At 45.8% G+C, this 15908-nt stretch overlaps 1 protein-coding gene across 3 annotated transcripts in view; it reads right to left on the bottom strand.

Moving 5' to 3' along the window:
• Window positions 1-2839: 2839 nt before the first annotated feature.
• Window positions 2840-15908, bottom strand: part of KIAA0040 — a 35560-nt gene continuing 22491 nt past the window's right edge. For all 3 annotated transcript variants that reach the window (XM_009438750.5, XM_009438754.4, XM_009438745.5), the window contains 2 exons: window positions 11915-12090; window positions 2840-6498 (listed from right to left, as the gene is read on the bottom strand). In XM_009438750.5, coding sequence (XP_009437025.1) covers window positions 6069-6365 — 297 coding nt within the window. In that variant the 5' untranslated portion in view covers window positions 6366-6498; window positions 11915-12090 and the 3' untranslated portion in view covers window positions 2840-6068. The remainder of the gene's footprint in view (window positions 6499-11914; window positions 12091-15908) is intronic.

The following is a 15908-nucleotide window of genomic DNA, read 5'->3' as shown; positions in this document are numbered from 1 at the left end:
GGGGGTCAAAATAGGGGTGGGGTGCTGGGAATAGAAGAAACACACAATTGCAATGTGGTCTAGTCTTACTGCAATGGGCAAGACTTGTGTGGTTAGGGAAGCTTTACTGTAGTGAGGCTATATATAGAACACTTCACCAAAATATGTTTGTAACAACAGTTGAGACCTATGATTTATGGAAATCCCCCATATGTCACATGAGCACGGCATTCCGGACCCTGACAGATTTGTGAATTTCACATAAAACCCGGTGACTCTTTTGCACATTTAATTTGAGAACAGGTGAACTAGCTAGATGGATGTTCTCCAGGAAACACTTCTAAGGTGAAAAAGATGTTGACTTCACGCTTTCTCCTGATCTGGCCACCAGGTGGCACTGTCAAGCTGGGGCGACTTCGTTGTGGGCAGAGGCGGGACAGATAATTAGGCAGCCTTGCCTAATCTGCAAATCTGCAGACCTTAATCCATGGAGTATTGGTAATCCTGTAGCTAGTGCAGTATGTGGTGAAATTAGGGAACACATCACACCATGGGGAATAGAAAATGCTAATTATTTTCAATCCCTATCTCATTCGATTTGCCTGCATCATTTGACTCTATGGACCATCGCTTTCTTCTTGGAAATTTCTTTTCCTTTGGTTCCTAGGACACAGCTCTCTCACGGTTTTCCTTCAACCCTTAATAATAATAAGTAACATTTATTGGGCACTTAATATAAGCCAGGTCCTGTGCTAAATGCTTTGTACACACGATCATTTAATGCTCCCTATGAGGTAGCTACTCTCATTAGCTTTATTTAGCAGGTAAGTCTTACAGAGAGATTAAGCCATGGGTCCAAATTACATAACTAGTGAGAGTTGGAGTTAGCATCAGTGTTGGGACAACCCTAGTCCTGAGTCCTAGCTCACTGCACTTATGGCTTCCAGAGAGCCCTGATGGTTTCTGAATCGTCCCCATCATCCTGTCTGCCTGCATCACTACTCCAGGGTGCACTTGCCTTTGTAGACTGTGCATCTGGGGCCCTCCTTTCTCAGTTTCTTCCTGTGCAAGTCTCTAGACACCTCCTAGGTGATTTCCCCCGGCCTGTCCTGAAGCCAGCCTGGGAGCTTCCCTCTAAGGAAGCAATGGCCACACTGTCTTGTCATGGTTTGTTTGCTTGTCTGTGCCCCCCTACCAGGTTCTGAGCCCCTCTAGGACAACTTAGTATCACTGGCACCTAGTGTGCTTGGCATATAGTAAACAGTCAGAAATGTTAATGGGATGAACAGCCTCAAAAGAGGGCTAGAGGTACACAGTCACAGCCATTCCTGAAGAAATATAGTATGACATTGCCCACACAGGTGTTTGAAAACAACCCTTTGAGTCTAAGACAGAAAGCGGGTTGAAGGGATTTTTTTCCAGTCCAGTAAACCTGTGACTTTGAATTGGGAAATACTACTAAGGTCAACGGGCAAGGGGCCAGTGCAGAGTGCTGTGATGAATTGAGAATGCTAAGGACGTGATGGCATTCATTGTCCAAATCCATATTATACCCCAAGGCCAGGATGGAGCCGGGGCAGGTGTGGCTGCAGGCATTGAGCACTGGCATCCCCTCAGGGGTGCAGCAGCTGCTCCCCTCCCAGATGGTTTCTGAGCATCAGTTCCTCCTCTGCACCAGAATGTTTAGCAATGTCCCGGGTGGATGAACAAGAAGCTGAATGAAGAGTCTCTGTTCTCTGGTTGTCATGAGTGTGTGGTGATGGGGAAGGGAGCCCAGGAATGAACTCATCTGAACTACAGACATAACCTGTCTTGGGCGAGATAAGGCAAAGAGTCCACCTGTGCTCTAGGCCTTCCTTCTTAAGCCCTCCTTGAAATCCAGTCAGCATGGCTGTTTTTCCCAGGTGTCTGACCCTGCCCCCGACAATATCATAGACCTATGCTGTCCAGGATGGCAGCCGCTAGCCACGTGTAGCTACTGAGCACTTGAATCGTGGCTGGCATGGCCAAGCGCAGTTGCCCATGCCTATAATCCCAGCACTTTGGGAGGCTGGCGGGTCACTTGAGGCCAGGAGTTCAAGACCAGCCTGGCCAGTATGGTGAAACCCCATCTTTACTAAAATACAAAAAAAATTAGCTGGGCATGGTGGCACATGCCTGTCATCCCAGCTACTCAGGTGGCTGAAGCATGAGAATTGCTTGAACTCGGGAGGTGTAAGTTGCAGTGAGCCGAGATCATACCACTGTATTCCAGCCTGGATGACAGAGCAAGACTCCATCTCAAAAAAAAAAAAAAAAAAAAAAAGAAATATGGCAGACATAGCTGAGCTAGTATACCTTTAATTTTATTTCATTGCAATGAATTTAAATAGTCACATGTGGCTATTGGTACCATATTGAACCATATTGAACAGTGTACACACACATACACACAGTTTTTGCCCTAGTGGCTACTATAGAGGTTTTTGATCCCTCCTTTCCCAACAAACACTGGATTTAACTCAAAGGTCCATTCTTCCTTAGGTTTTTGCTATTTCCCCCCTTTTCCTTTAAGAAGCCATTGATGGACCTCATTGATGGAAAGTTCTGTAAGTGTTGCCCAGGAACATCAGTGTATTTTTCCTGCAGCTGGCACCTTTGAGGGAGTCTGGTCTCCAAGGCCATCTGTTTTGCAAGCAAGGGTGAGACAGCCACATTTCTCATCCTCAGACCTATGACTCTACCATGGCGAAGGTGGTGACCAGGGAGGGCTGGGACATTTGTGTCACAGAAAGAGTCCCTGCATTGATCATTTCTGAGTGATGTCTGAGTGGGGGTAATACCTAATGTTAAGAAAGTAACCATCTGACTACATCAAGACTTTTCATTTTCAAAGTATTTTATTTAAATAAATTTTTCTTTTGTGTGTGTTTGAATTTTACAGAAAAAAATACTGACAAATACTATACAGCTTGGACCCTTTATATTTTTCTTGGAAAGGTGGCTGCCATTTTTCTACCTTTCTCCCTCCCTGCTCCCCCCAAGAAAAAGAAACATGGAATCCATTGAGCAATGGGGAAAGGAGCAATGGGGAAAGGCCTCCTCTGGCTGCCGTCCGGAGCCTGGCTGAAGCTGCTCAGAAGTCCAGGCCTAGGGGATGTCTTTCTCGAGCCTGTGCTGGTCTAGGAAGCCTCTTCTTTAGGAATCATTTTTTTGTCCCCCGTGAACTTACCCTACCCAGATGAGTCAAGCAGTCTCTGGTCCTGAGGTCCCATGGGTTGCCAGTGGCAGTTCAGGGACAGAGGCTGGAAGGAGTGAAAATGGAGAGGAATAAAGGGCTGGGGCTGGTCTGGTGCAGGCAGAAGAGGGAATCAGAGAAGCATAAAACATGGAGAAAAAGATGAGAAGGAAGTGGAAAGAAGAGAGTGGATATCAACAATGGCCTTAGGCTCCTTTCATGCACCTGTTTATTTAACAAAACGTTTAGGGCCTATCCTGCACTGGGACTCCTCTAGTTACGCTGGGAAAGGTTGTCAGGGGAGTCTGTGATGGGGAAAAGAGAGGCCCCATTCTGGGTTTGGCTCTTCTGAGTCATCGGCTGTGGAAGTGACTGAGAAGTGAGATTCTGGGTTTGGCTCTTCTGAGTCATCGGCTGTGGAAGTGACTGAGAAGTGAGTTTCTGGGTGTTTCATCCCTGGGGTGAGAGCAAGTCCATTGGATTAGGAGACAGCAGGGACATTGTGCCTGGAGATAGAGGCCTTGTCATGGCAATGACAACTGACTGCTGTCTTAATTCAAAGGAGCAAGCAGTTGCCATGGAAACCATGTTACTTGTATGGTCCCGGATCCCGGTGATCCGCCCTCCTAGATCATATCTGACACTACGTCTCAGCTGTCAGCCTCCACGTCTCCCCAGCCATCCATTCTAGGGGGACTGAGAGGTGGAGACAGGAAGGGCAGCTTGTCCTGGTGAGCAGTGGCAGTTGTGGGGAGATGTCTTCCACATCCCTGGGTTTGGTGCAGGCAGATGGCAAGTCATTCTGTTATGTGAAGGGCACAGCCAGAGGCCCCATGACAAACTCTCTATGTGACAAGGGGATAGAGAACCAGAGTGCTTCTTTCTCTGGTCAAAGGGGTTGATGAGTGGGAGGCCTGAGTGCTTAGGCAGTTTATGGCCATATAGGGTGAGAGGGCAAATGTGACTGGCTATAAAATATATGCAGGTTTAAATTATGATTCACAGGGTCATCTGTTAGAAAACCCTGGTGCAAGGGTCACCACTAAATGCCCACCCTCCACAGGCCTAAAGTACACCTGGAGGGCAGGTGAGTACCAAGCAGCCCAAGTGAGCAAATAGAATATATCTTTCCTTTAATGCAATCTTATAGAATTTAGTTTTTTGCTACTATAAATATCATAGTTTAGCTACATTATTAATTAGATAGCAATTTTGCCACTGTGTAGAATAGCTTCCTTGGGAAAATATTTCAAGAGAGCTGCCCAGCATATGTGTAAATAAACTTCTAGAGCATAACTTGCTCCCAAGGAGTGAATTGTCCATCTTTGTAATACAGTCACAATACAATAAAAATACCAAGCAGTTCATCCTATAAGTGGATTAACTCTGCTTCCCAACCTCACTCTGGTGGGGAAAGCCCTCCTCAGCTCACTGTGGATCTAATTTACATGTCCTCACATACCTCAAGGCACATGTGTCACCTACATGTACTCTCCTGCAGCATTAAACACCCAATTTCATCCATTGCAGCAATTAGTGGGCTCACTTAGAAGAGAGGATCACTCGGGGAGAATTGGTGAGGTATTACAAGCTTACCCTTAACAACATCACATATCCAACAGTAACCACAGTTAGTTATAAGTACCTACTGTGTGCAAGGCACTTGCCTGAGCTTCAATATAAATATAAATAAACCTCTTTATAGCTTCATCCTACTTTCATTTAAACTCTGTTACCTCTGCATCCCACCTGTGCCATACCGTGCACACATCACAACCTTATGACATCACTTCCAGTGTTGCCTTCTGTGAGACTGCACTGATGATTGTCTAGTTCCTTCCCTGCTGGAAACTTTGGTTATATAGGAGATACCTAGCTCAGGTGTAGCATCTCCTCACCCTTTCCATCTGTAAACATTGCATAGGTACACAGTTGCAGTCCACTGACATAAATGAGTGGGCTTCCATAGCTTTCTAGCAGTCACCACCAAGAGCTGTTAGTTCTTGCTTGGAGAAAGGCACTTTGCTGAGTGGTTTGCGGGGGTAATGTTTCACAGAGAGGTCTTGGATCACATTAAACACCTCTCAGTGGCAATGAGGACGGACTTTGTCATGAGTTACAAGAAAAGAGCTTTCAATGAATTTTGAACCATCACACTTTAAACATCTTGGCACAGGTGAGGGGTCAGAGGCACAGAAACTTGGTGTGTCTGTATCAAGACACAAGGGTGGGGACTGTAGCAGGTTGCTGGAATGTCCAATTATGAGTACTTCCAGTAAAAGTTTATGTGTAGAGTTAGAAATAGGAAAGCATGCATCTGTAACCTGAGTGGTTTATGGAATAGATGGTGTATGGGGGCCTTGCTGGTTAGGAAATTGTATATATGTGTCTGAATCTGGCAAGGCTTTCCCATGAGACATTTTTGTGACTGTAGATAATGTACTTCCCTGCACAAAGTACATAGCCAATGACCATTTGATGAGCAGAATATACTTGCCCACGTACCTGCTGCCTGAATTTGTGTGTGTTACGTGCATGTGCACACACTTGGGAACCATATTGAGATGTATGGATAAATGTTCTTTGTGCTTTGCATGTGGCGTATGCCAGAGACAGGTGGGAGGCATGCCTGGGTCTGCAGTAAGGAGCATTGCTATTGGACACATAGCTGCCAAGACAGTATCCAAGAATTGTCCACGTGGTCCCTGGGACTGCCCTCCACTGGGACACTTAGTCTGAGGTTTGTTCCTTGGTTGAGTAGTTACTCTGTGGACATGGACATAGTGCATCATTTCAGGGGTTCCTGAAATGTCTGTGTGTGGTCAGAAGGAGGCTTAGCCCCAGAAAGGAAACACCTCTGCTTCCTGCCTAACTAAACAGGCAGTGATGGTCTCTTCTCCATCTGGAGAAGCTTGGGTTGAGCAGAGATCCAGAGGTCTTCTTCATCCTTCTTCTTCTTCTTCTTTTTCTTCTTGTTCTTCTCTGGCTGCTGGCCCCTCTTGCCTGGTGGGCTCCAGCAGCAATGGCAACAGATGAAGAGGAGTGTGATGATCACCAAGAGTGGCAGGCCCAGGAGGACTCCCAGGCAGATGGTGTTGTAGATGCCTTCTTGGTGTTTGGTCAAGATGGTGTCCCAGATAGAGCTGAAGAAGGCGCTGATTCTCTCCATGGTGCTTGGCTAGATTAGGGCCAGAGAACCCTCTCGGCTTACAAGCAGGTCCTGGGCTCAAAAGGATGCAACCTTGACCACTTGTAATTTATTCCTCTTCCAGCTTTGGGTTTGGGCATGCCACTGACAGCACCTGAAGAGATTAAAACAGACAACTGAAGAGAAATGCAGGGGGACTGGTCTACAATTTTAATAGTGTCATAGATTTTAGGCTTAGGAAAGGGGAAGGAATTGAAGATTTCCAGGGTTCAGTAAACTTGTATTGACTCAATAAACAAGATAAATGCATGCATGTAATCAATAAGCATCAACTAATTCTTGCTATGTACACACATTATATTGGGCTTAGGATATAAAAATGAATAGTATATCAGGTCTGGCACGTAGGAAGTTCTCAGTAGTTGTTGGATAAATGAACCAATGTGTGTGTTCAGTGTTCTGATAAGGGGTTGCTTCCCTGGACCCTTCTGCAACAGCAGTTCTCAATCTTTTTTCCACTGTAGCTCACCTGACAGATGTTGAACACACACTCCCCACAGGACAGGTCTGTATGTAACCTTTTATTAACATAACTTGCCATTTTCAAAGCTTATTGAGGCTTAAGCACAAAGTGAGATGTCTACGTCTTGCTGTCTGTAGTAGGGAACTTGGGTCTCCTCTGGGCTAAGAGGTCATCAGTCCTCATCCTGCCCCATGCCTGCTTTCCGTGCTGTCCCCTCATGATCTCTTCCCTGCTCCATGTCTCCTCCCCTCCTTATATCACATTCCTGTGCCTGAGAAGTCCTCTCCTCCCAAGGCTGAGAGAACCAGGGATGACCATTTGCTGGCTTTCCACTTTCTACCTTCTACCTTCCTCTCCCTCATTACCCTTCTCTATGTTTTCTATTCCTTGACCAAATACTCCAAAGTCTCCTGCTCTCTTTCTTCTCTATGGGAGAGGAGTCCTTGCAGGCTGCTTAGTGATGGTGCTTGGAAACCAGAGTGAGGTTCCTGGGTGCTTCCCTGTTCCTGTTCTGAACTCAGCATACAGCTGGGGCCATTCTCCTGGTTGCTTGTACAGAGCTGCCCCTCTTCCCTGGTCACCCCTCCACATATATCTTAAAGCTCAGCTCTCAAGTATAAGGTCTTAGAGGCTGCCTTCCATTCTGGAATTACAGGTTCTTGTGTACAAACAAGACTTCAAGGACAGGCATGATTCAAGGAAATTTAAGAGGGCTGTTGGTGTAAGACATTCTCCAGGACCCAAATATTAAGGAGTGGTTGATTTTCAGGATGGACACTCCAGAGATCATCCCAATGAACTCTCTCACTTAAGGATAAAGAATCTGGGGTCCAGAGCAGTGAGGTGACATGTCTGAGGCCATGGAGACCCACCCAGGCCACACAGGCACACCCAGACTCACCCAGACCTCTGGACAATGGGTTCAGCACTCTCCGCAGGCTGCCAGGCAAGCAGAGGAACTAAGGATGATAATGATGTCACTTTATACTTGCATTTCACTTCATACTTTTCTAATCATTTTCATCTGCATTTAATCTTTTGAGTGAGCTGTGTCTACGGATGGGAACACTGGGGACCTGGGCCTGGAATTCAAGATCAGCTCAGGCTTCATTGCATATATGTGCAGCCCTCCTGGGTGATGTTTTCTACATGATGCCCCAGCAATTGTCCTCAGAGGTCTAATTCCTTGGATAGCATGCTCTATCAATGTCTCATGATCCCAGTGCCCATGTGCCTATCTAAGCCCCAGCTGTCCTCAGTCCTAGTCTGCTGGCATGTAATCCCACCCTCTCATGGCATTATTTACATAGTTTTTGCAAGCGTACAAATTGGCACCTACTACTGAGCCTTTTGGTCCATGGAGCCCAAAGAAATGTTATAGGATGACAATAATAATTTTAGCCAACTTTTAGTAAGCAGTAATTATATACCAGGCACTGTTCTAGGCACTCTATTAACTAATTCATCTTCATGACACCCTTATGAAGTAGGTACTGTGGTTCCCCCATCCTGCAGCTGAAGAGATGGAGGCTCAGGCCACACGGTGAGTGAGTGCCAGAGCCGGTCTCACTCATTCTGGAGAGCTTGGCTCCAGATCTGCAAGGAGTGATCTGTTCACAGGCGTTGCTCTGTGGCCTCCTATTCCTTTGTGTGGAATTAACCCATTTTTGGCAAGCAGCCCAGGATTTACAGAATCTTACAATATTTGGCTATTCCCCAGATTAACTTAAATGCTTATCCCAGTCTATTGTAGGAAAGACTGCAAAGAGATTTATTTCTCATTGTTAGATCCTTCCCAAATGCATGAAGATACATAAAATAAAAACAAAGTTCTGCCCAAGTGCAGGTTTATAGTAAGCATATGGCTGCCTGAACTTAAACTCAACATGCAACAAAGAAAAGTATCCTGAGGAGTCATGTCCTCTCATCCAAGGCTCTGCTCAAGCCCCTCTGAGGCCTGGGAACAGCCCATGCCATGGATCTGCCCACACACCATCAAGCTGCCAGGCTCTCTGTAGAGAAAAGCAGCCTTTGGCATGCTTCTAAGCCCCAGTGATGCTGTATCTCAGGCCACTCATCTCTCTTCTGGATTTTCCTTCTCCCTCTGCCATGACCTTTGCTTTTACCTCAGTCTTGAGTGGGTCTGTGGCCCTGTCTGTTGGGATCTTTCTGCTCTGTTGTGGAAAGGCTTTGGGTGCTTTTCTTTAATTTGATTCTATTCACAGCTTTCCTGATTCACGTTAGATAACACCACCACCACAAATGTTCACCAACTATTCTGTGCCAGGGGTTATGCTGTTCCTACAGGGAGCAGATGGGTAACAGGGGCCCCTCTGGGTTCAGCCAGCAAGGAAGGAGGGCGAGCTCATGGAGATCAGGTCAGTTTTCATGAAGGTGGAGCCACCTGGGGGATGACCTTGAAGATGCGTAGTATTTTGACAGAGAAATATAGGTGAAAAGGATGTTCAAACATTCCAGGCAGAGAAACTTCTAGAACATGAGCAGGAGAACAGGGGGTCTTCTGGTGAGCCTGGAGCTCAGGGTGGGAGAAGAGAGGATGAGAAGGGACACTAGGAGGTAGGCATGGCCAGGGTAGAGGGGCCGTCATAGGGTTTGCGTTTATTTGGGGGCTTTACAACAGGAGAATGTTGTGATCAGAGCTGCCTTTCAGGAAAAGATAACAAGATCTGAAGAACTCTGGAAAATGTGTTAAGAAAGTTCTTTAAATCTCCTTATCCGTTTATCAAACATTCACTGAGCACCGAATATGTTTCATGCACTGTTGGGTGTTGAGAATTCAACAGTGAATGACAAAGATATGGTTTCTGACATCGGGGAGCCTCGTCCATTCCAGGGGAGTTATTACTATTGATAGATCAAGTCATAAAAGCCAAGTACAATAAGCAAATTCCAAACTAGATTGCTTAGTTGGCTGAAGTAGAAGCATGCATTTGAATTATATGTTCATCTCAACGTCTAGGGCCCTCCCACCCCTCCCAACCTTTGTCTTAAACTCATCCATCCCTTGGCACCTAAAATGGCCTTTGAATAAATAGATTTCTTTTCAAGCTAAAGCTAAGTCAATAATTCACTTCTGGATTCCTAAAGGGACTTATTTGAGGCTGCTCCCCATACAGCCAAAGAGTATTCATTAACATTTGGGAAGCCAGTCTGGGGAAAATTCGATTAAAAGGTATTCTTTATATTTTTTAATCTAAGAATTCTTTTCTAGGCACCCCCCAGGTTACTTGCTGAGCTCTGCTAATCTATAGTGTTTCATTAGTATTTATGAGTCTTGCATTATTAGCATTTCCAGAAAACAATCAAATATCTCCTTAGTGGCATGAATTAAAAGTGAGAACTTCCATGGAATGCAAAAGAAGACACACTTCGGCCCCTGGAAGTACACTCTAGCCTTTTGTTAGCTTTTGAATAGCACTGACAATGCTTGAAAAGTAATTCATCTATTTTTGTAAGAGCAACAATAGGTGCCAACCAACCTCATCTGTCTGATTGTGGCTGTGGGGGTGGATGAGAGGAGACAGAAGAGGGGAAAACTTTCTTTCAATTTCTTTGAAACCAAATATTATTTACCTCTATATCCTCTGTAGTATCTAGCTAGGGAGACAGAATCATTCATTCACTCTTTCTGTCGCAAACTTCTATCCACCCATGTATGAGGTGACGATGGGAAACAGTGATCCCAGAGCCAGAAGGCCTGGTTTTGAGCCTTGGGTCAACCTGCATGACCTTGGCAAGTTAACCAGACCTCAGCTACAAAATGAAGCTAATGATCTTCCCTCATAATGACATTGTGGGGATCAAAATGATTCAATATATTTAATGCATTCTGTAAACTGTAAAATACTTACACAAATATAATCCATAAAATAGTGAGTTATCTTGAAATAACAATGGACTAATTCCAGTGCTGGGCTTTTCTTCCTCCTTCCTCACCTCCAAGCCAATCCCTATTGCCAAAGAACCATGGGTCCCCACCGCATTGAAATGAAAAGGTCTTCAGAAGTAATCTCCCTAATATGGTTGGTCTGTAGGTCTGTGGCTGTTGCTCTAGACTCTGGCATCCAGAAATCAGATGGAGAGCGGTCGCTTGGGGAACATCTGAAGGTGCCTGGAGGATTGCTGAGTTCATAGGTGAGGTGGAGGAGAGCAGCTAGCCATCTACAGGCCCCAGCCTGCCTCCCAGGCTTTGGGACCCTTGGAAGTGTTACAGGGGTGGGTCATTCCACAGGGAGGTCTGCTTCAATCTCTGAGAGCCAAAAGCTACTGCAGGCTGTGTCCAGGGCTGGCCCTGACACTGCTGTTCCTTCCGGTGCTCTCCAAGAAGGGAGCAGGGCATTCTATTCTGCATCAGCCTCTCATTGTTCTTGTTTTTTAGACAAAATAATAAATGTAAAGCTCTAGAACAGTGTCTGTGAGACAGTAAATACTTTCTGGAAAGGTTAATAATAAGGATCACAATGGCACCCAATTAGAATCCCTGAGACCAACTCCAGAGTGACCTCCAAATGGTACAAATCATCATCCTTCTTGTAGGGGGAGGTGGGAGGTTCAGTTCTCTATGAGAACCTTAACAGACCCCTCTTCTGTGACTGCTGACTCCTGGATTTGTGTGGGGGGCCATTTTATAACTGACAGTTGGGAGCAAAGACCTCCCCTTGGGCCTTTGCTCAAACAGCTCCATTGAGCTTTCTACCTTGGGTGCACTGATCACTGTGCTTGCTTTAGCTCCTCTGCCCAGGATCCCAGGTGACAGCAGGATGGACTGTTGGCTACGAAGAGTCATTTAAGGAGTTAAAAATACAGATTCCTGCAGCCTGCTCCTGGAGACTCTGATTCAGTCGGGTCTAGGATGGGCCCAGGAATTTATGTTTGTAGCAAGCAGCCCGAGTGTTTCTGGACAATTGTCAGGTTTGGGAATAATTGAATAAGCAAGCTGAGCAGCTGACCTTCATTTATGAGCACAGGAGCCATGTGCTAAATGAGGGGAAGAATCATGGGTGAGGAGACGGGGGATGAAGTTTACCTCCACACACAGCAGCAAAATGGCCAGCCAGCTTGGGGAGCCTCCTTCCACGTTACTTCTTGCTTTGCGTTGTCAGGGGATCTCGGCCAGAACTGCTTTCCTGGAGGTCACGTTCAACGTAGTAAACAATCGCTGAACACCCGCCCTGTGCATTCAGATCCTGATCACCGCCCAGTCTAGCAAGGGGGAGAAATAAAAATAGAAGTATAGTGTGATGAGTTCTGTGGTCAAGTTCTGTGTTGGGGGACATGGGAGCAGCATGGCAGAAGCAGCCAGCGGTCCTGCCTGGAGAAGGTTGAGGGAAGGCAATGAAAAGAAACGACCATCATGACTGGTGTCTGAGCAGGCATCGTGCAGTGACTAATTACAGAGAACCTACTCCTGCTGGGAACTTTGTACCCAGGACAAGCAAACCAGATCCCTGTCCTTTCTGTGCTCCAAGTCTAGTGTGGGAACCAAACTAAACATTCATCAAAGAACCATATAGGCAGGTGTGAAAGTGTAATTATGGTGAGTGCCACGAACAAGACCCCACGATGCTACGAAAGGGGAAACAGGGAGGTTAGGAAGGCTCTGATGAGGGATGACTGAGAGAAGATCTGAATGACAAAAACAGCAAACACATGGCTAGGGTGTCTGAAAAGTTTTGAAACACAAAATAAACTTATTTTAAAGCATTTCCAAGTAATATGCTTGATAGGCTTTTCTTCAACCCTCCAAGACCTTTTCAGGTGAAGTTCTCTACATTTAAAGAAATGAGTTCAATTGTTAATACACTGTAAAGTGTCCCCCCAAAGTCTGGAAACATAGGCAAACAATACCTGTATTGTGCTTTTTATTAGATGAACAAATTAGACCCATTGCTGTCCCTGAAAAGGACCTGAAGGGACAGGGTAGCTGACAGCAGCAGTGGTGGGGTGAGGGTGGATGGCAGGGCCCATGAATGGCAGCCCCGCACCACAGGACCTTGTAAGCCACGTGGAGGGCTAGAGTTTGCTGTGAGAGCCACGGGGTTTTAAGCAAGGAGGGGACATAATTGATGTGTATTTCATAAAGAACACTCTCTCTGACGTGTGAGAGGACAGATGGGAGAGGGTGTAGGGGGAGGAAATGATCACAGTTGTCCAGAAAGTGGCAGCTGGGCCCAGGGTGATGGTGGTCGGAAAGGGCGGGATGATGGCGTGGCTCAGGTGTTTTCCAGCAGATATGGGTGGGAGAACTCTCAGGCAGAGGGACATGAGAGGAGGTGTCCCTGGGTGTGCCCAACTTTCCTTCTTCTAACCCTAGTCTCCTATGAGGGCTCTCAGTCTGGAATGTATATGTATATTCTTTTTTTTTTTTTTTCCTTTCCAAAACAGGAAAACCATCAGTCTCTACCTGACTCCTCACCATCTCTCTTGGGGGTTTAAAACACCTTATTCAACCCCAGGCCTCTCCACCCTGCCTGTCCAAACCTTGCCCCAGCTCTCAAACCACACTGCCTTACAAAATCCCTGTGGTTACGATAATATCACACACTTCAGAAACCAAGGCTCTCTGGCAGCGAGGGCACAGAGTGGAACCTCAGTCAGTAGTTATTAACTTGGCTATTCTGGATATATATTTTCTTGATGGTTCTCACCTTGCTAACCTGGCATGCTCAGGTGCCCTCTAATAGAGGTAAGTACTGTTTTGTACAAAAATGGTCTGATCACAGTAAATGATCTGCTTGTAGAACATTACATTTATTACTTAGACCCAGCTCTAGGCATTCTGAAATAGGTATCTACATTTTCCCCAATTTAATGAATTGCTTCAAATAACTAGTCCTAATACAAAGTCGGAAGCTCTCTTTTCCCCCCAGAGTATATATGATGCATAACTAGATATTCAGTATTAAAGGAAAATAGATAGTATTTTCCCCCAGAATTGATGTTATAATTATGGTTGCAATTTTGAACAAAAGCACAAATAGAGCATCAATAGAAAAATGATTAAGGCACCATGGTTATTTAATAAAATGATGCTTTATCATGTAAACATTCTGGATTAGAAGACTCCTGAAATGGGCCATCTGGTTGATTACCTTACTTTATTGATGGGAAATCTGGGACCAAAGAGACTGCATCTTGCGGGAGATCACCCAGCTGGTGACTAATAGAGCCAGGGCCAGAACCAATGTCTTCTGAGGCCCAGGTTACCCTCCTGCCAGGTCTCTTCCACAAACTCTTCCACAGTGCTTTGCAAGATGCCCACCATATTCTCTTTCTGAGCACAAGTGAGACCATACTTCTTAGCCCCTTACGTCTCTGTGGGGCTATGTGACTGAGTTCCAGCCAAGGAAACGTGGCTCCTGAAATCTTCTCCCGGGCCCTCCCTGTTCTCTCTCTGCTTGCTCTTTGGCTGACCAGATGCAGAGCATCCAGGGGAGGACTCCAAGAGCCCTGGGGATGGCAGAGATGGGAGGTGTTCCTGAATGACTGTGTGGAGCAGAGCACCCCTGCTGACCACAGTGAAAAATGAAATGAGTTAGAATAAACTTTTGTTGGGTGAAGCCACTGAGATTTGGGGATTTTCTGCTACAGCAGTTAGCCTATCCTGCCTAATACAAGTGACAAAAAAGCTAATGTTGGTAATGATTATTAATTACCATTGCATATATAATCCCTAGAATGATTTGCTTATAACAAATGTGCAATGTGTTCAACAACTCTCCTATAGGGCAGCTTTGGCCAAAGAGGGGTTTACCTTAGTGCTTTTGAGCAGTGGTTCGGGAACCAGATATCCTGGGTCTGAATTCTGGCTCTCCCACTCACTAGCTGTATCACATTGGGCAGGTTAACCTCTCTCTCTGGGGCTCTGTTTTCTCATTTGTAGAATGGCATTGATAATAATAGGATGTTGTGAGAATGAAATGAGTCAGTAGAAGTAGAGTGCCTCAGAGCCTTGCCTAGCATTAAAAGTTAGTCCTGATTGTTTGATCCCAAACAAATAGGCTGGCCAAAGTAAACAGCCCTTGACTCCTTAGCTAATGATGGTTTTGTTTGTCTGTTTCAAATGTGAGATGGTTCTGGAGTCATGACTTTGATTATGTAGGTCTCCTTTACAAGGCATTTTCTCTTTTCTCTAGTTTTCCTGTGGTAGACTAAATTAGTTCATTCATCATTCTCTTTCAAAGCGACCATTTCGGAATGAAAATATGGATAAGCACCACTCAGGAGCTGAATCATAAGGGTTTAGATACACTTCCTTCCCCTCTCTGCAGGGCTCTCCCAAGATTGTGTGGAGTAGGACATAGAAGCCTCCTTCCTTCCTCTCCCCGACACCAAACTGCCCTTTTGTCTTTTCCTACTTTCCCTTTTTTCCCTCCCTCAATGTATTTAATGAGCTCCTAGGATGTATCAGTTCCTGTCCTGGCACCATGGGTATAGTCATGCATAAGACAGACATTTTGTTTGTGCACTTATTATCTCTCTTCTCCAGGTAGAAAGTATACATGTTAGTGCAATAAAGGAAATAATTGGAGTGGCCTCTGAAAAGGTGACTCTGAACTGAGATCTCGGGGTGCTAAGGACCAAGCGTGCACAGTGCTAAGGGCAGGACCTCAGGTAGCAGCAACATTAAGGGTGAGGGCTCTGAAGTGGGAAAGCGCATGGCACATCCACGAGAGAGGGCAGCCAGTGTGGCTGGACCGTGGTGAGCATCGTAAGTAAAGCAGGGCTTGAGCTAGGGGCACTTGGGCCCTGTGGGTACGGAAAGGCACAGAAAGGTGCCTTCCTCTTTATCCCCATTGTTACCTCATTTGTCCAGGCCTTCAAATGGCCTCTAGTTTTTCCTTCTTTCAATTCGTCTTTCTAAAATCTGAATGTAACGCGCACTCCCTGCGCAACCCTCGCTTGGCTGCTCACCACCTGTATGATCACACCTCCTTAGCAAGGAGGACTGGCTGGTAATCCAACTCTCCTATTACCCCAGCCTCACCTTCCTCCACCACCCCCACCGCCCTAGCTATTTA

This window comes from Pan troglodytes, chromosome 1, assembly GCF_028858775.2.
Source record: "Pan troglodytes isolate AG18354 chromosome 1, NHGRI_mPanTro3-v2.0_pri, whole genome shotgun sequence".
In the NCBI taxonomy this organism is placed as follows: Eukaryota; Metazoa; Chordata; class Mammalia; order Primates; family Hominidae; genus Pan; species Pan troglodytes.
This window is presented reverse-complemented; position numbering and strand designations above follow the sequence as displayed.